Source organism: Syngnathoides biaculeatus, chromosome 14 (genome assembly GCF_019802595.1).
Source record: "Syngnathoides biaculeatus isolate LvHL_M chromosome 14, ASM1980259v1, whole genome shotgun sequence".
Taxonomy (NCBI): domain Eukaryota; kingdom Metazoa; phylum Chordata; class Actinopteri; order Syngnathiformes; family Syngnathidae; genus Syngnathoides; species Syngnathoides biaculeatus.
Window position 1 is genome coordinate 6250278 of NC_084653.1, and position 21556 is coordinate 6271833.

General features: G+C 41.1%; 1 protein-coding gene across 3 annotated transcripts in view; it reads right to left on the reverse strand.

Annotated features, from left to right (window-relative positions):
- Nucleotides 1-21556, reverse strand: part of LOC133511714 (diacylglycerol kinase beta) — a 152174-nt gene that overhangs the window by 24690 nt on the left and 105928 nt on the right. For all 3 annotated transcript variants that reach the window (XM_061840553.1, XM_061840555.1, XM_061840554.1), the window contains one exon: nucleotides 19914-20115. In XM_061840553.1, the coding sequence (XP_061696537.1) occupies nucleotides 19914-20115 (202 nt within the window). The remainder of the gene's footprint in view (nucleotides 1-19913; nucleotides 20116-21556) is intronic.

The window sequence follows — 21556 nt, forward strand, 5'->3', positions numbered from 1 at the left end:
TTTCAGGCCTCGTAGAAAAACGTCTGCAACACAGGAATGCGTGTACGACTTTTTTGTACTGGGGCACCATAGAGCTAATTACATCGCAAATACTAGAAAAAGGTGAGATGGAAAAATATGTTCCCTTTAATGTAACTCTAAAGTTACAAAAATGCAAAGTTCATTAATTTTTCTCATCAATGTCAAAATCGCTCACAATACATGCATGCAAGTTAATCCAAGGCAACATTGTGATGCAACTGGTTAGAGTGTCTTCCTCACAGTTCTGAGGACTGGGGTACAAATCCCAGTCCGACGTTCCTGCGTGTGCATGCTCTCCCCGTGCCTGCGTGGGTTTTCTCCGTCCACTCAGATTTCCTCCCACATCCCATAAAAATGCATTCATTGGAGACTTTAAATTGCCCGTACAGTAGGTGTGATTGTTGTCTGTCTTCATGTGCCCTGCGATTGGCTGGCAACCAGTTCAGGGTGTACCCTACTACTACTACTTAATTTGCAACATTAATTGGATGCTCTAAAAATTGCCCCTGGGTGTGATTGCGACTGTGGCTGTTTGTCTCCATGTGCCCTGTGATTGGCTGGCAACCAGTTCTGCGTGTTCCCCGTCTCCTGCCCGTTGACAGCTGGGATAGGCTCCAGCACTCCCCCTGACCCTTGTGAGGATAAGTGGCAAAGAAAATGGAGGACTGGAATGTTTGATCCAAATGAAATATTTCAGTTCCATGCCAAGCTGTAACATTTAATTATTGTAAAGTAAAAATAACAAACAAACAAAAAAAAAATAATCTCAAAATAAAAAAATTGCAACATTAATTGGATGCTCTAAAAATTGCCCCTGGGTGTGATTGCGACTGTGGCTGTTTGTCTCCATGTGCCCTGTGATTGGCTGGCAACCAGTTCTGCGTGTTCCCCCTCTCCTGCCCGTTGACAGCTGGGATAGGCTCCAGCACTCCCCGCAACGCTCGTGAGGATAAGCAGCAAAGAAAATGGATGGACGGATGGATTCAAATGACCATGCGGCCCTGAGTAACACATCACTTGTGCAGGATCCCCAAGTATATTGCTAAAAATTACTTTTGAAAATAGGACAACAGGAATACTCCCAAAACTCCAAAATCCTGAAATGTAAACATGAGAATTCTGTGCTGCACTGCACCTGTGATTGGCTAGTCTTACTTTCCAGGATGGAAAAAATGTGATTAGTGACCCTACTTATTTTCCATATTCATGCATTAGTATTAGTGGTAGGAAGTTACAAAGTAACTCAAGACACGCTTGATGCCCGGATACTAACGGTATGACAGAAAAGGATTCACCAATTTGAGTTTTCTTTTTTTAAATTTTAATCCATTCCCCACCCCCAGCTGGGACCAACACTGAAACCCAACCTGAAAAATCCACATCCATGGCCTTTGAGATGTTTCATTTTGACAGCTGCAAGAAGGAGTGACGGCAACATTTTCATTTATTGTTATTCAGTTCACAACGTTGGCAGATTTATGGGAAGGTTTTGACTGCACAAAAGCCAATGCTTCTCAGTATGAGCATTTCGTAGGTTGATAAAATCTTTTTGTAAACATTTTTTTCTCATCAAAATGGGCATTGCATAGATTGTAGAAGTTAATTTTAACTTGTACTTTTGTACTTTGACATTTCAATCTATACGGTACTTAATTCAGTATAGTAGCATCCACATTTCAAATTTGACCATTCCTTAGACTTGTTTTTGAACACTTTCTTTAGAGTACGTGTACTTCCACTAAAGTACAGTGTGTGAGTACTTTTGCCACCTCTGAATATTTTTGGATAGTTACCAAGGAGTTTGAGTGCACAAAACAAACACAACATGCAGGATTTGGCTATGTTGTTTTTCACCACCTCCATTCATATATCACTGTATGTACATGTATCATTTAACCCCCCCGCCCTTCTTGAGTGCACGCCTACTTACACTTACACTTCTCTGCTTCCGACCTGCACCAAAAATGGGCACACCATCCTGACCGTGCCCCGCTGGGTTGAGGCACGATGATGGAGTAGCCCCGCTGTGCTCTGTGTTCTCACATCAGCTGCGTTTTGGAAGCGGGCAATCAAACCGCATCAGCGAGGTAGAGCTAAGAATAGATGAGAACAGCCTCTTACATAATGCCAGCATGCAGCATTGAATCCTGGGACAGGACAGCATTTACTTTGCCAAGTCACTGAGAATTGGCTGCTTTTTGTTTTGTCTAATTCCAGCCTCATGTCAGTGAATCATGTCCAACTTTAATGCAGAGTTCGGAAGATGACTTTAAAAATGGATTACGATACAGTGACTACCTGTCAAAAATGTAGTTTAAGTACCATATGATTAATACATGTAACTTGATTACTTTTAATTAATGTTTGCTTAACTCCAATAACAACGACAATAAAAAAGACCAAATAAGTGAAAATTTCAATGCAATCCATCCATCCATTTTCTGAGCCGCTTATCCTCACTAGGGTCGCGGGAGTGATGGAGCCTTTCCCAGCGATCATCGGGCAGGAGGCGGGTTGCACCCAGAACTGGTTGCCAGCCAATCGCAGGCCACAAGGAGACAAACAACCAGTTGCACTCAGAATCACACCTCGGGGCAATTTAGAGTGTCCAATTAATGATGCATGATTTGTGATGTGGGAATAAACAGGAGTGCCCAGAAAAAAAACCCATGCAGGCACGGAGAGAACATGCAAACTGCATGCAGGGAGACCCGGGATTTGAACCCCAGTCCTCAGAACTCCGAGGCCAATGATTATACTAGACTAGACTAGACTAGACAAGGATAGATAGATAGATAGATAGATAGATAGATAGATAGATAGATAGATAGATAGATAGATAGATAGATAGATAGATAGATAGATAGATAGATAGATAGATAGATAGATAGATAGATAGATAGATAGAAGCAAGAAAAATTTGATTCACTCGCATCATAAATTTTTTTTAAAACCTTTCTACGGTACTCGGTGTTTGTTATAACGGGTGCAATGGAAAAAAAAGGACACACACTCGGAACTTTGAAACAATGGCGATCATAAGCAACAAGTTTAGCAACACGTACTGATAATACAGTGCTTTAATATTGTAGTCAAGGAGTGGGCGATTTCTGACAGTCTAGTAAAAAATTTACTAACAAGGTGCAGGCGTATGGCTATGCTAACTCCCCCATTGCCAAAGTCATTAACAGTCTGAATGACTCAGACAACTCACTTTGTCAATGTATTCCAAAAAGAATAAGTCCTCCATTGAATATGATCCAAACAGTCACCAGTCACTTTCAAACCAGCCATATTTGGGAAGCCAACACATACATAGACAGCCCGTGTTATTTGGCTGTTGGCCAAAAAAAACCTTAGCCGACAGTACTTGGAGTTATATTGTGACTATTTACCCTCTTGTTGTGCTGCTAAATCAGAGAAATGTTACTTGGCCCGCTAGTTTCAAAGGAAGTGAGGGTTTTAATCAACAACCAAATTTTCTTTTCCCGCACAAAAAAATCCTGGCAAATAATAAAAAATTTAATGTACCGGCATCTGTAATGGATTACAGTTTGAAAAAAACCAAACAAACTATTGTATCCTGATTACGTAATCTTGTAACATGTATTCCATTACTTCCCAATCCTGCATATATTACATTCGCATCACAACATTGTCTCACATCTTTTCCACTTTTAACAGGTTAAATTGAAGTGAAAATGTATCTTTTTAATGCTGTCTAAACACATGATGCTTAATATATTATATATGTATAACCATCCACCTTCAAGGGATTCAAGGTTTTTAAAGTTGATTTCAAGTCATTGTTTGTTTGTAATTAGGATTTCAAGAAAAATTTGGGGTTTCAAAAATATCCGGTAAGACCCGGTAAGAAGGTTTCAAGTATGGGTTGGATTTCTATTTAGGATTCAAGAATGGGTTAGTGCCTCAAATCAGTTTCTCGCCTCAGTTACGAGGACAAACCATTCCATTGAGGAATTTATATTCACTTTTCAGATTTTGAGTCACGATTTAACCGTCCATCACAGAACTCAAATGGTTACAATTCTCTTCATGAAAAAAGAAGGTTCTGAACAAAGTAAGTTTCTTTTTTCCCCGTCTGTAGTTATATGTTTGACATGGTTCTTGTCTCATTAGATTTGCTGGTGATTGTACATTAAACACATGCAACAAATTAACTGAATAATGTCTGCAGCTTTCACAGTAAACCATGTATGTTACAATTTTTATGCAAGCACACAGTGTTTGTGTATACTTCCCACTGGTTCAGCCGGCTGTTATTGTCTCAGGGTGGTCTGAGTGGTAGCAGATGGTCAAGAGAAACGACAGTCGATCACCTCGAATGGAGGTAAAAGTCGGGGAGAGAGCACTTGGCTGAGTGACAAAGAACGCCTTGTTACTATAATCCTATCCAAAACTGAAACAAGCATCATGTCCGCGGATTGTAGAAGACAGAGCGCAAACAATCGGATGCTTTTGTTGGTATTATCTCACCGTCCAAAATATCAAGTGAGCAAATTGAATAAGAAGTAATAAAATGATGCTGGTTGGACACAATACACATATAGAGTGCAACCTTGGAGTTCAAACGAGTCAGGGGTTCAACAACTCGAGCTTCGACTCCCCCCCCCCCAAAAAAACAAAAAAATCAGCGTAAAAATGCTTCTGTGTTCAACCCAGTTCGGAGTCCAAAGCCCGTAGTAAAGCTGAACCCATATTGGTTGCGTCCCCGAGTCAAGCCAAATGATGCTGAATGCACACGGGGCGGTACTGAGACAAGCCACTGTCCACTTTGAGCCAAGCATGCAGTCATAGTGTTGGCACGCACATTCGCGAGTACTTTTTAAGATTTCGTTTTTAAATTTTTCCAGTACTTTCTTTGCAATGAGCCCAAAGAAAGACCGGCATAACCAGCAGCAAAGGAAAAAGGTAGGAAAGTTGTGCAAACCACAGTGGAATTAAGGAAGAAGAAAATTGTTAAGTACCAATATGGGGTGCGTGTTTGTTACAGCTTTCCATTTTCCAAGCTGTTAAACCTCACAAGGGTTGCGGGAGTGCTGACGCCTATCCCATCGTATAGCTAAGTCAACTATCCTAAAGAATTAAAATATAATAAATGGGAGCTAGTGTTGCCAAAAGAGTGACTACTAACATTACAAAGCAAAGACCACAGATAATTGAAGAAATGGAGGAACTATTGGAAAATTACGCAGTCGAATCATAGAGGGTGATCGGTGTAACATTTCCTCTTTTCGTCTTGATTCCATCACATCACAACCAAAAAGCAAAATTATACACCATTAAGTTGCTTTAAGTGTATGCCTTTTTTAATGTTTAAATACAGGGTGTACATGTTTTTACTAAATAGGAATTAAAATGGGAATTTACTCTTTTGAGGTTGGGAACAGATTAAACTAATTTGCATTATTCCCTGTGAAGAAAATGTTTCAGACTTTGAACAAATCAGACTTTGAACACAAACAGGTACTAATTTTTAACACATGACTTTGTAGTGTATGACAATAATGAAGCTCCTCTCCCAAACTGTATGTGTGTTGTAGCACCTACATTGGTTGACCTGAAAGGCACCATGGTGCCACAGGGCATCCAGACTGCTGGAAATACACAGAAGCGTAAGTAATAGCAGAAGAAAGAGAAGAGGAGATTGGGCTAACTGTCAGGTAACCACATTGCAGTTGAAAAGTTTGCTTCATGGTTTGTGCCAAATGTCCTGTGAGAAACCTTTTTTGGACAGATATCTTGGGCATCGCATGTTCTTCCAGGTTGCAAAAGCCAAAACGTTTTCTGATAGCAACACTCATAAACAAACCTTTCTATGGTAATTAGAAGAGAAAGCAGGATGAAGCTTGAATTAATAATTTTCTTCTCATGGGGTGATATGGGAAGTCTTCTATAATGCCATGGTTTAAATGTGTGAAGTCTAAAACAAGATGCTACGTGAGGTAAACCACTTGGAAGGGGCACCAATCACCTGTAATTTACATTTACATATTTACAGGTAAGTTGATTCAAAAGTAGACCACGCAAATTTAGATAAAGTCAACATGATCAGTAAAGGAATGACTAGTTTATTCAAATGATGGGAATAAATGAAATGCCTGAATCTTGGTCATGGTAGAGGGAGCCTAAACCTCAGTGTGGATCACACAGAAGGATTTTTGATTGGAAATATTGAACGGGAGGTTTATTACGATTGTCAGCCTGATTGTTTTACAACCAGAGGTTGCAAAGGAAAACGTATCCATAACACATCCCAGGAGAATCTTTTGAAAAACATCCAACGATTGAGCCTTTGCTTACTTTGATAAAACAAAAAAGGGGTGAGGGGATGCTCAAAATCAACCCAATTATTGAGGATGCTACAGAGGTCAGAAGGGGTGACATGGTGTCTTTGTGTATCTAGAGAAAGGCTATGACAGAGTACCAAGAGAGGAACTGTGGTACTGCATGCGCAAGTCTGGTGTGGTGAACTATGTCAGAATAGTACAAGACATGTATGAGGGGAGCAGAACAGTGGTGAGGTGTGCCGTAAGCGTAACAGAAGAATTTAGGGTGAAGTTGGGGTTGCATCAGGGATCAGTACTGAGGCCTTGTCTGTTTGCTGTGGTAATGGATAGGCTGACAGATAAGGTTAGATTGGAATCCCCTTGGATCATGATGTTCGCAGATGATATTGTGATATGCAGGGAGCAGGTGGAGGAACAATTAGAAAGATGGAGGCATGCACTGGAAAAGAGAGGAATGAAGATTACCTGAAGTAAAACAGAATATTTGTGCTTGAATGAAAGGTGTGGAGGGGGAAGAGTGAGGCTACAGGGAGAAGAGATAGCGAGGGTGGAGGATTTCAAATATTTAGGGTCAACAATCCAGAGCAAAGGGGAGTGTGGTAAGGAAGTGAAGAAACAGGTCCAAGCAGGTTGGAACAGCTTGCGGAAAGTGTCTGGTGTGTTATGTGACAGAAGAGTCTCTGATAGAATGAAGGGCAGAGTTTATAAAACAGTGGTGAGGCCGGCCATGATGTATGCATTAGAGATGGTGCCACTGAAGAAACAACAGGAAGCAAAACTGGAGATGGCAGAAATGAAGATGCTGAGGTTCTCGCTCGGAGTGAGCCGGTTGGATTGGATTAGAAATGAGCTCATTAGAGGGACAGCCAAAGTTGGATGTTCGAGGGAGCAGATTTCGATGGTTTGGACATGTCCAGAGGCGAGAGAGTGAGTATTTTGTTAGAAGGTTGCTGAGGATGGAGCTGCCAGGCAAATGAGTGAGAGGAAGACCAAAGAAAAGGTTGATGGATGTTGTGAGGGAAGACATGAGGACAGTGGGTGCAGGGTTCATACTCAGTCTGACCAAAAAAATTTAAGGGCTTTTTAGGGGCATTCTTAGGGGCTGACACGAAGAAAATTTAGGGGTGACACGGAAAAAATTTCGGGCCGACACGAAAAAATTTAGGTCCATCGTGGGAAATCAAGAGTAAGGGAAAAAGACTCACCCAATGGTGCCATCAACCATTCTTGGTTCATCAAATGTTCCAGTATCTCTGTACCTGTGACAGTGATCACCTGTCGCCCCTTGTGGTAGTTCTCATTGATATGACCATTGTCAACGTCTTCACATAACAGTATACAGAAAAACAGATTCTAACTACAATTGCAACTATATACACAAATGTCTTCTACTGATGTCTGCCTCAGCACCCCTACTCTAGCTCCTTGAGCCTACCCAGTGCCTCCTCTATTTGTTGCTGAAGAGGTGCCAAAGTGGCTCTCTTGTCCTTTGCTCTGCCTCTGAGTGCATTGGCCTCGGTGATAAACCTCAGATTCCTCTTTTCTTCTGCCTCCTCACACAGTCTCTCAGCCTTCTCAATAAGCGTAGATATGTCAGTCTCTATTCTGGCTTTTTTGGCTTTGAGGCAGTAGAGATGAAAAGTGGGCAGCGATGCCAAATGTAGCCAGGTAAGAAGTCTTCCTTTCCCCACAGTGGTAGTTTTTAGCAATCTTACTGTCTGTGAACATGACTGCAAACACTTTCGAATTATTTTCACAAGATTTGTAACTGTAATGGCTGTAGATCACTTTTTAAGTCCACACGATCTCTGCCTTTAACGAGTCCGTCTTCGTGTATTGAACTACGTTCATAAAGCCTGACTTCTGGCTGGACAACTGTAGGTGCGCATTAGGGATCGCAACCGGTTACAAATCACCGGTTATAACCGGTTTTTGTTTTTTTTTAAAACCGAAACCGTAATCGGACTTTCGAAATCGGTTCAAATTTCCAATCATTCCTTCCGGTTCCGGTACTCCACATTGCGCTATTTTTTCAACATCATTTCCACTTTTTTCAGGTTTCGCTGTTAGAGTAAAGTTGGACTCAAAAGAACATTCAGTTAAATCAAAGAAACATCAAACATGGCATCGAGGAAACGCTCGGTATACTTTCATGTCCTTTCTGAAAGTCCGAAAGAAGAATGTTAACATTAAAACATTTTTACAAAAAAAATAAAAATTTAACTGACACGAGTGCGTTGTTGAAAGCCACATTCAACAAGCTTGTTTGTCAATATTTTATACAAACTACCCAATTACCGCAGAGCAAATTAACGATCGATGGTGTAGCGCCGGAGAAAAGGCGTCGCAGGCGGAGTGTTGGACACAGGAACAAAACTTGTTTGATTGGCAGACATCAAAACACTACCCGCATAACGGGGGGAACTCTGTGAACTCGTCACTCCGGAAGAGCAACAACAAAACAGTCCGTGCGGAACCCTGCACCCCAACTCGAGGTCCCGCGTGTGAATTATGTAAACACCACAATGGTACCGGTTTTAAAACAGTAAAACATGTGCCGATCTTTTGGATCTCGACGAACCCAGCTCCCAAACTTCTTACTTTCAACCCAAGCTTCTTGAAAAATGCACTTCCCCGTGATACAAGTTGGATTGATGAAAGAACTACGCTACGTCGTAACGAAGACAAAGTGAAATGCCTACTCACGGAAAAAAACAATGGAATATCGACAAGATGGCGACGAGTTGTCAACACGGTGACTTCCGTTGACAATTTCCGGCTGTTTTGGACGCCAGACGAATCGCTATTTTTTTTTTAAATAAAAGATTAATTTATTTTTTAGGGAGAATTTTGGCGGTAGAGGTCCTCCCTTTGATTTTTTTTAATTTAAGGCCTTTTCAGGGGCTTGACCAGTTTCCGCGGATTTTAAGGACTTTTAGGAGCCCCTAAATGCACCTTCGAAAATTTAGGGGGTTTTAGGTACTTTTAGGGCCGCGTGCGAACCCTGTGGGTGTTATCGAGAGGAAGATGCACGAGATAGGCTTCGATGCAAAAACATGACACACTGTGGCGACCCCTAATGGGACAAGCCGAAAGGAAAAGAAGAACTCTGCAGAAGACGCAAAGGAGCTGTTATACATTAATGTGTCAGTGGTGGAAGGTCACCCACTTTCCCACCAGCCAGTCAGCAGCTTAGCGACTTCCTACAGGAAATATTTCGAGCCTTGCAAATCAGTCGGGGTGGGTGTACACTGGCAGCGGCATCGGGGTAATTATAGTCTGCTGTTTTTGTTCTGTGAGAAGAAAACAATTTGTCGTCTCTGGATGCGAAAGACCTAAAATAGCCTCACATGTGGCAGCTCCCAGCATGAGTGTTGTCAGCCTCTGTAGGCGGGAGCACTGTTGATGGACCAATGATGAATAAAAACATATATTGCCAATGAAGTACGTCCAAATGCTTTGCCTTTTGTAAAAAAAAAAAAGCGGTATTCAGAAGAATATCTTTAAAATTTGGAAATATGTACATGCTTTTTGTTGGCCATAAATAAGGGATGCTCATTATATATATATAATATTATAAATATTCTGTATTGTTGCTTGTCGCATGCAGTAATAATTATAATTTTTTTGTTTTTTGGAATAAAACTAAATTTGGAGATGCATATATGTATGTTCTTTTTATGGAATATGACAAATAGGAGTTTCTTTCAGCTTGTCCCATCATGGGTCGCCACAGCGTGCCATCTCAGATTTCATCAGCTCATTTTTGTTTGGTACAGTTTTTACACCAGATGCCCTTCCTGATGCAACCCCTCTTGGGGAATAGAGGCCCCAGTGAGATACAAACTCACGACCCCTGGTTTACCAAACCAATGCTCTAACCACTGAGCTACTAGGCCTCTTATGAATGTAACAAGTAAGGGGGGAAATACATATTTGCACATTGAAACATTGTACTTTCATTCAAACAAAAACTGACAGCATTTGGAGGGACTTGATGTTTCTGTTCCTTGACATACAATAAAAAGACATTTTGCGGTAGATGCCCTTCATTGGAAAGCGGCATCATTCGTCATCAAGTGGCTGCAGGAAGTTGAAATTTGATCTGAGCCAAGAGAGGAAGTAAACATGCGAGGTAGCGATGGCACGCTGATAAACGGTGAGGAAGGGGCACATCACCATGAGAAAAATTTGCACGTACAGGACATAAATCCTCTCCTGTCATCTTGCTACGTTCCTCTGTTTTCAGCCCAGTGACAAAACTGTTGTGGACTTTTCCCCAAGTGACTTCTGTCACCAACTCGAAGGCCTGAACATTTTTTTCTTTTACGTTGGTAACATGTGCAATAAGTCATTATTTAAATAGATTGGCACACAAAAAGAGGAACATTACTTCCTGCATGAGTACTCAGCTTTTTACTTGCTCTGCTGTTACTTAGAGTTCAAATAATTTTGAGTCAGCAACCTGAACATTTTTAAATCACACAATGAGGAATTAGAAGTGGAAATACAAACAACAAAAAAATGAAGTGCTCTTTTTTATTTACCCAGATCTGCAAACTTTACAAAAATTAAGTATAGCCTGTTAAAACAAGTCATTGACTTAGTCTGAACATGTTTAGCAAAAGCCAATATTGTCCGTATACCACAGTTGTGAAATTCAAGGTTTTTGCAGCACAAATGGCACAACACATCATTTGATGTGGCCTGTGAAATCAAATAAGATCTTCTTAATGTTTCTTGCTAAATGGATTTCTTCCTTTCATTTTGGCAGAAAACCTGAACTAAATTTGCATTTTTACTTGGAAATATTTTCACCTAATCCCTTCATACAAGTTCAATACTCATGTATTTGGTTATCTCTCTTTTCCATGACTTCTGATTTCAAATTGAATGTGTTGTTAAAAAAATATGCTAATCAAATTCAGGTCAAATTAAGTACTACATATGTGATAATACATTACTGTATGATTTTCATATAATGTCCTTTGACAGACACCATAACAATCTGGCCCATAAAATAAATGAGTTTGATGATCATGTTGTACAAAATGAGTGACATGGCAAGATTGATCATTATTTTGATTTGAAAACAGTGCTTCATGTAATGTAACACAAGAAATATTGAATTGAACAGATAATTAATGATAAAACGCACACATTCATTTACCAAGTTCTTGTAGAAAGTCTGAAATTGCTTGGGTAGTTTGTGCATAATCCTGCTATCTTTCAAGCAAGCATTAATATTTGACATGGTAGCGCAAAGTCCAACTGGTTAACGGTTGCACAAAGTGGAAAATGTGTTTTTCTTAGTTAGCACACTCAAGTTATTGATACTGTAGTGTTTCACTTGCCTGTGCATGGAGCTTGGCTTCATTCAGTTTGCATTCACTGACGGTGTGATTGCTTCCCTGTCTATCCATCTGCCGTTATTGACTGGTGACCAAACCAGAGCGTCTACTTTTTGCTCAAAGTGAGCTACAGACCGTCGTGACCCTGAACAGGATACACTGTATAAATATGGATTTCATGCGACTTTTACCCGTACAAGGTGTACCCAGTCTCTCGCCCAAAGTTGGTTTGGATAGGCTTCAACTCACTTATGACTAATGAGGGCATGCGCTATAGAATATGGGTGTATGGTTAGTGGATGTCCAACATGCTCCTCCTTAGTTAATAGTGGAAGGTTTAAAAATATTCTGGGGTGGACCATTCCATTCATACTATCTTTTGAGTTTCTTCCTTCCTTCCTTGAGGCTCTGCCTCTTCCACCTAATTTGGTTAAGATGTTCTGCGAACTAGCAAACAAATGGCAATGAAAAACTAATCTCTGAGGCGATGAAGTGACATCCCTTCCAGTGGAGCTCAATTGCCGTTTTAAATGTCAATGCATGTCAAAAATACCTAAAGGCATTCCAGTAAATATGCACATGAGGTTATCGACTTGGTTGTCAATCACTTAGGAGCTAAGAGACTTTCAAGAGATGCAACGCAAATGAGACTATCAATCAGCGTACCTGAGACCCGTCTCAGGATGAATACGGTGTAATACTACAAGATGAAAGTGGTGCAGACATGCACACACCACTGGATTTTTGCAAAGCACTTAGGGTCGCTCTGGAAGATTACATTAACTCCAGCAAATGGATTTAAAAGCTCCACTTTACGGTACCAGACAATGCTACTGCCATAAGCAATTCGGTGTATGATTAAAGCACAAGCACGTGCACATGCACTCGTGCCTCCACATGGAGCCAGACTATGAGTCCTGTTCGCTAACAGCATGAGCAGCAGCAGAAGCTAATGAAATGTGATGCTAAAATTCCATCATTGGTTCTTATGTTCACAACATCATACGCAAATATCCCAGTGGTTAGCCGTCAGCACAGCGATGCTTTTCCGGCTGCCCTAAACATTATCAAAAGGGCTGATCTACATTTACAGTATATCTATCCATTCATTTCTTGTTGCGCTTATCCTCACTTGGGTTGTGGGGGTGTTGGAGACAATCCCACCTGTCATTGGGTAGGAGGCAGGGTACACCCTGAACTGGTTGCCAGCCAATCGCAGGGCACATGGAGACAGACAACAGTTGCACTCACAATCACACGTAGGGGGAATTTAGAGTCCCCAATGAATGTGTGCTTTTGGGATGTGGGAGGAAACACGAGTGCCCGGAGAAAATCCATGCAGGCACAGGGAGAGCATGCAAATTCCATACAGGCGGGGCTGGGATTTGAACCCTGGACCTCAGAACTGTAAGGCCAACAATTTATAGCTGCTCCACCGTGCACATCTGAATCAGAATCAGTCCAGAACTCAAAACAGCTGGTAAATGCTATGAGTTTCCCTATTATTTTAGTGAAAAAATACAATCCATCAGGTTAAATATCAACACAAATCAGGAAAATGATGCATTGATGCTGCATCTGAAGCCACCCACTCTATTACCTTGTATGAATTTGATGCAGTTGACCAAAAAACTGTAGCAAAAACTGTGCGGCAGCCGAAACCATCAACGAGCTCTCTGACTTTTTCAAAACTATTGAGAAGTCAGCGCAAGCTGATTTGCAAGTGGTGAGGTTCCTAAAGGTCTTTAAAGTGCCACTGTCATGAAATGCATGATTTTTAGTATATTGTTGATGAAAAAACGGCAGCCAACATGGACCCATGCGTTTTTTTCCAACACAAAACATGTTTTTGACGTATACAGCTTTTTGTAACTCCCGCCATGAAGATCCTCTCGAGGGATTTGTTTTTGAGAAGAAGCAGGGAGTGACATAAAGGACAGACCTGCCATCGAGTGGACTCGTTTGTTTCCATTACTTTTACCTCCGGGAAGGTAGCTCGTTGTTCCTTCGTGTTCGCCAAAATGCTGGCTCTTTGCATTGCTGGACATTGCTTGGAGGATGGATTTACCCTTCATAAGTTTGCAAGAGACCCGGTTCGTAGTGAAAAATTGATTCCATGGGTGCAGAGGACGAGAGCTTTGTCGGTTCCAAATAACAGATAAGTGTGTATACAGCTACTAAAAAAAATAATAGTTTGGGGCAGTATCTCTCATCACATAACAAAAGATCCGCGTACGAAATGTGTCGTTGTGCGCGTCGGACAGCGTCGGGCTGCTCCCGGACGATGGCGGCTCTGAAGAACGCTGCCACAATGTAGCACTCAGCTGCATGAGACGACAATTCAGTAAAGCTCCCCGACTCGACAGTGTTGTTCATCGCGTACTGCAGCGGCTATGAACAACCCCCTAAAGCAGCATGGCTTGGCTCCGTGGTTAGCCACCTCGGCACCGAAAATTAGCCACACCGGCCGGCTGCGATGAGCCGCGATGGCTCATCTCCGCCGCGGAAGTGGATCGGATGGGAGGCGGTTTGACCGTGATTGCATATCATCTGAATATGGCTCGAAACAGTAGTGTAATATTGCCCCGGTAACTTCACTCGGTTGTGTGGTGTTCTCCTTTTCGGAAAGAGCTTGTGTGTCAGAAGGGGTGTGTTCGTCTCCCATAGTTAGGATGCTCAGCGTGTTTTCATTGGCCAATGTCCGGGTGACGTCACGTACAGAGGACGCAGCCAATATTGCAACCACCTGGATATCGTTGAATGACACCTCTGCAACTTTGCACATGGATGACGCACTCTCCGCTCACATTTATTTTTTTGTATAGACATTGAAGTGAGTAATGTCATATGTATTTTTCATTACAATATCTATTTTAGAATGTTTATAGGGATGACACATGGCCTTTAAGTAGCTGCTGTTAAGCCTCTTCTAAAAAAAACAGCACTGGACGCATCAGTGTCAGTAAACTATAGAGCGATCTCCCTTTCATAGCAAAGATTGTTGAGAAAGTTATTTTTAATCAACTCAGCAATGTCTCCAACTTAAATTTTCAATCAGGTTTCCGAACTCAACACAGTACAGAATCTGCTCTAAACAAATTGCTAAATGATATAAGATTGAATACTGTCTCAGGAAAGGTATCAATTTTGGTCTTGTTTGATGTCAGTGCAGCTCTTATTTGGGTAGATCCCAATATAGTGATAAACTGGTTGGAAATGTGGGAAGAACTAAATGGAACCATCCTTAAATGATAAAGGTGCTACTTTGTAACCATTGGAAGTGCTCAATGTCAACAAATAGCTATGTGGTCCCTCAAGGGTTTGTTCTTTGACCCATCCTGTTCAGCCTGTATATACTACCCTTAGGTCAAATTTTCCAGAACTTTAGCTTTGACTCTAATAGCTACGCAGATGACACAGTTATATATTGCAGTATCTCCAGATGACTACAATTCAATTGAGGTGTTGTGCCACTATCTAGAGCATATAAATAACTGGATGAGCCAAAATTTCCATCATCTAAACCACAACAAAACTGAGATAATTGTTTTTGGCAATAAGGAAAAAAAGGATTGTTTTGTAAACTCACTATCTTTAAAAAGCAAATACCAAGTCTGAAACCTTGGTGTTCTGATAGATTCTGATCAGAACATCAACAGTCATATCACTGTCATATCAATGCTGATCCATCCATGCTTTTATCTCAAGTCGACTTGACAATTGTAATGGTCTTCTGACTCGGCTCCCCAGAAAGAGCATTAAACAGCTGCAGCTCGTTCAGAATGCTACAGTTTGGGTTGTGACCAGAACAAAGCGGTAAGCGAATATAACTCCAAATATAAAGTCTTTACACTAGTTTCCAGTCAGTTTTAGAATAGATTTTAAAGTTCTGCTACTGGTCTATATCTCACTAAATGGTTTAGGTCTTGAATACATGAATGAAATGGTCACGGAATACAAACCCAGTAGAGCTCTGAGATTGACTGACTTGTGTCAAAAAGTAACCACACAGTTCAAAGTAAACACGGTGACGCAGCATTTAATTATTATACTGCAAAAAAAATGGAATAAAATGTCAACAGAGGTGTCGTTAACCCCAAGTGTGTGTTTTCAAATCCAGATTAAAAACTTTTTCTCATCCGTTTTAGAGTTCTTCCACTTTTGAGCGATATTTCTTGAACTAAAATCTTTTTTAATTGTTTTTTTCATTTTTTTATTTTATTTTGTATTTGAATGCTTTTAGTCATGTAAGCGCATTGAGTTCCCATGTGTATGAAATGTGGTATATAAATAAATTTGCTTTGCTTTCCTTTGCCTAATAGCAAAAATTGCAACAAGCAATTTCACTTTGTAAGTGCATGTTACTGAAGGATGTATTCTGGAAAATAAGGATGTTAGGAATTACAACAATTTTCTTCTCCTTTCCTTCCCTGCCACACAGTGTAGAAATACAGTGGTACAATGCAGACAAACAACATGGGGCATGGTAATTGTTAACAATAGTACCGTATATGCCATAGGCCGCAAAATAATGTACGGCGGGCTGCAAATGGCACTTGGGCAGTTGTTTGGTAATAGTATTGGTAACTTGTGGTAATTTTGCATGAAAAAACAACCAACATTTTCTGAACATGTGTGAAGATTTAAGCAAAGGATTAAATCTGCAGATGCAGTTTTTTTTTTTTTTAATAGAATTTTTGTCACTTAGAGTGCCGGTGTCATGCAATGCATGATTTTTAGTATGTTATTAATCAGCAAACATCAGCCGACATGGACCCATGAGTTTTTTCACCACAAAACATGATTTTGACGTGTACAGCTTTTTGTAACTACAGCCATGAAAATCCTCACGAGGGATTTGTTTTCGAGAAGAAGCAGGAAGTGACGTATAACGGAGGACCGCCCTCAAGTGGACTCGTTTGTTTCTATGAGTTTTACCTCCGGGAAAGTAGCTCGTTGTTCCTTCGTGTTAGCCAGAATGCCGGCTCGTTGCATTGGTGGACATTGCTCGAACACTCGGGAGGATGGATTTACCCTTCATAAGTTTGCAAGAGACCCGGTTCGTCGTGAAAAAATGGATTGCATGGGTACAAAGGACGAAAGCTTCGTGGGTTCCAAATGACAAGTAGGTGTGTATAAAGATACTAAAAAAAAAAACCAATAGTTGGGGGGTTGTAATCTATAAATCAGGGTTGCTAAATGTGTCGATGTGCGCATCGGAAGGCTTCCATGCAGCAGATGCTGAAGGACGGCCTCCGCAGGCCTTGTGGATCGCTACCGGGCCTTGTCGACAAGGCTGAGCCGGCCGCCGTCTTGTTGACAAAGCTTGTTGCTGCGGTGGCTCATGTCCACCTCAGAAGTGGGCGTTTATCACCGCCGCGCTGAGGTGGACTGGGCGGGGAGGTGCTTTGGCCGTGATCCGCATGTCATCTAAATATGGCTCGAAACAATAGGGTAATATTGCCACGGACACTTCACTCGGTTGTGAGATGTCTTCGAAAAGAGCTTCCATGTCTGAAGGGCCGTGTCCTACGTTAGGGGCCACAGCGTGTTTTCAATGGCTAATGTCCAGGGAGGCGTCACGGATAGTAGATGCAGCCAATACAGCGACCACTTGGATGTCGAATGAGACTTGCGCAACTTTGCGCATGGATGACGCGCTCTCCACTCATACTGTATTTATTTTTTCGTGTAGACATTGAAGTGAATGATCCTATATGTATTTTTCATTTCAATATCTATTTTAGAACGTTTCTAGGAATGACACGAGACATTTAAAGAGGAATAAACACGGGAAGTTGTGTGAAATGAAACAGCTCTTTACGTTCAAAGCAGTAAGACTCCAGTGTCACCGTACATTTTGCTGTTTGTCATATTTAGGGTGGATATTTTGGGGGGTTTGTTTTACAGGTACTCATTCCTTGTTACACTTCTGTGAGATTTATTTATGTTATGACGTGAGTCACCATCGCACTCTCATTAAAGTTTTTTTTGACAGTTTTTATGTACAAATATTAACGGTAGTTATTTTATTTTTACACTACAGAACATGAGTTAAAAATGTCAAGAATGATAAACTGTTACTGAAAACAACCTGTGCAGTTTTATCAAGGTTTTATGATGGCAATAGTTTAAAGCTAAAACTTTTTATTTCTTATTCCATAACAGATGCAAATAGCATGGCCATCCATAGAAAAAACGTCGTCTTCCACACTTCTTTGGCACTTTTACCCAGGAAACAAATTCAAACTTCGTCATCTAATGTTCACACTAGGTCCGATGCTTCAACTCTAGGTTAAGTAGAGTATGAGGCTTGTGGGGTTGTGTTGGGGGTACAGTACAGTATTGTATTTCGGGTCAGTTTGCATGATGAGATACGGATACAATTGGGAGTGAGGACGGTGTGTGATAAGGATACTTTCAGGACTGAAGAATCAGGTCAGCGCTTAAAGCAGAATCTAAGAAAGGCTGTAATGGCTCTCCCAATTTTCTGTAATCTGTAGCAACTATCCTCACTAGGGTCACAAGCGTGTTTGTGGGAGTCTATCCAAGATGGGTGAGAGATTGGGGACACCCTGAACTTGTTGGCGGCACGTATAAACAAACAACAGTTTGCACTCAACAATCACACTTACGGACCATTTAGAGTCTTTAATTAGCCTGCCTTGCATGTTTTTGGAATGTGCGCGGTAACCGGAGTGCTCGGAGAAAACCCACACATTGGGAGAACATGCAAAATCCACACGGCCGTTTCCTGATTTGAACCTAAATCCTCAGAACTGTGAAGAGAACATCCTCATGTACCAAGAATAAATTCATCATTTTATGAAAATGAAGATGCAATGATGAAAATTATCATTATGTGAGGAGAGTAAAGCTTAAATGCACAGTCAATCTGCCTCGGTCAAACTGTTGTCATAACAAATCCAGTAAAAAAAAAAAAAAGAAAAAAAAGAGGATGAACAAATACTGTAAGTGTCTTAATTCTCAATAGATGGATTCAGACCAAGCTGATTTGTGTCCCAGATGCACCTCACAGACCTCACTTTTGAACAAATTATAAGTATCCAAAACATTAACTATCCATCCATCCATTTTCTTAGTTGTTTATCCTCACAAGGGTCGCGGGAGTGCTGGAGCCTATCCCAGCTGTCAACGAGCAGGAGGCGGGGTACACCCTGAACTGGTTGCCAGCCAAATGCAGGACACATGGAGAGAGACAATAGTCACACTCACAATCACACCAAGCAATTTAGAGTGTCCAATTAATGTTGCATGTTTTTGGGATGTGGCGGGGGAAACCGTAGTTCCCGGAGAAAACCCATGCAGGCTCAGGGAGAACATGCAAACTCCACATAGGTGGGGCCGGGATTTCAAGCCCACTCCTCAGAATGCTTTCCAGCTGCACCACCGTGCTGCCAAAAAATTAACTACTTAAGTACAACTTAAAAAAAATTAAAAAATAAAACACTTTGTATCTACAGTGCCTACTTTTTTGGAACTGAGCTCACAAAAAGGTTGAGGTTCGTGGTTTGGACTGTGGAGCTTGGCTGTTCTCTCCATGCTTGATTGGGTTTTCTCTGGGTGCTTCAGCTCATGGTACGTTCATTGATGACCTAGAATTGTCCAAATGTCTTAATGTTAGTGTGAATGGTTGGTTGTCTATATGTGCCCTGTGATTGGATGGCGATGGTGCGTAGCCTACCAGATAAGATTACATAGGTCGTTTTTTTTTAAAATGGATGAATGGCTTGATCAATGTCAAACTGCAGCCATTATAAAATAGCTGATTCCATATTGTACGATCTGACGTCCATTTGACTTGTTTTGTGATTGAACTTTTGAATAAATCCATTAGTTCATTTGTTTGTGATTTTGCTTTCACAAAAAAAAGCATCTCATGCACAGAAAGACTCATTGAGTGGAGCAATATGTTGTGCTTCCTTGTCATGGTTCTCACAATGACTTTACTGTACCAACATGGGTGTGTTATGCTAATGCAGTTGAATGAGTGCTCTGTGCTTGAGGCTAATGGCTGCACAAACAGAAAACAGACAGAAATGAGTCATTGAGGCGTTCTCCTGATGTTCTTTTTTGGCCTTCTGAGCGTAACCTCGCCGTCTCCTTGGCAACATGGCCACATGGTAGTACACGGAAAGAGACGAGAGCGAGTGCCATTATTATCACTGTTCCATCACTGAGGACACTAAACTTGCTGACTTGGACTCACCTTGCATGCAAAACTTGAGCTCTTTGGAGTCAGTGACAGTGCTGCCTGGCATCCTGTCGGGAACCTTCCTGCTCATGCGGTTGTAATTCCGCCGCTTCTTGGTTTCACCCCAAAGGTTGGAGCCGCCGTGCATGCTGGGAATGTTCAGCACGGCGATACCCTCCAAAGAGGTGTTGCTCAGATCCAATATGATTCCGTCGCACTGCAGCAATAAAAATGTAGCAGGTGATCAATACCCTTTAGTAGCAAAACTACTCACATTCTATACTTAAAAAAATGTACGGATACTTGTGTAAAAACACACTAATAAAAGTAGAAGTGCTGATTAAGCAAAAGTGAAAAAAAAAAAATTACAAGGTAAAAGCATACAAACGCACAAATACCGATACTGTACTACAGCGTGGATTAGGCTTGCATCTGAATTACGCTTTATGAAATGTGTTTATTTTTTTACATTTGCTTTATCATGTACGGGTATTTGTATTTGTCAAATACAGTGCAATATGTCCGTATTAATAACATGAAATAAAACCTTGGAACATTTCTCTTAATATGTTTCCATTATTGTTTTTTAATTATCTTGTGAAAATAAAATTGTAATTTCAACAGGATAGACCTTAAATGTCACACGTTTACATAGATTCAGGATAAATCTGTGAGAATAAATCAATGACGTAGAATAAAAACGAAATTCCGCACAGACCCCTTTCAAGTGGTAATTGGCTTCAACTTCCGGTCAGGGCAAAACATTGCTTTGGGTACTATTTCACGCGAAAGATGAAATCCTTTGACATCATTACAATTGTACATTGTGAAACATAATATTGGAATACGTTAGGTTTAGCTTTTTTGGTGTCAATATGGTTAATTCTTGTTGCACTGTTAGCTGTCAAAACCATGCAAAGAAATAACTCATTCATCGGTAAGCGTTTTTCAGTTTAACCTTCATAAATAATTATAATAATTATGGATGGAAACTATATAACTACAATATTGTGAAGGTCTGTACCTCCCATTACATATGTATGTGTCATTGTATCTTTTAAACCTTCCTGGGCATGCTGCAAACATTTAATTATATTTATGTCTCTAGGGATCCAAAGCATCCCAAGTACTGGTATATAGATTTATTGCATCGTTTTTCTGGGCACTCCGGTTTCCTCCCACATCCCAAAAACATGCAACATAATTTGACACTCTGAATTGCCCCTGTGTGATTGTGAGTGTGGCTGTTTGTCTTGATGTGTGCCCTGCAATTGGCTGGTACCCAGTTCAGGGTGTACCCCGCCTCCTGCCTCTTGACAGCTGGGATAGGCTCCAGCACTACCACGACCCTCGCGAGGATAAGAATAAATCAATGGACACAAGTTGTCGTCTTCTTCCTCTTTTCATTTCGGTTTGTCCCGTTAGGGGTCGCCACAGCGTGTCATCTTTTTCCATCTTAGCCTATCTCCTGCATCTTCCTCTCTAACCACAACTGCCCTCATGTCTTCCCTCACCACATCCATCAACCTTCTTTTTGGTCTTCCTCTCGCTCTTTTGCCTGGCAGCTCCATCCTCAGCACCCTTCTACCAATATCCTCACTCTCTTGCCTCTGAACATGTCCAAACCATTGAAGTCTGCTCTCTCGAACCTTGTCTCC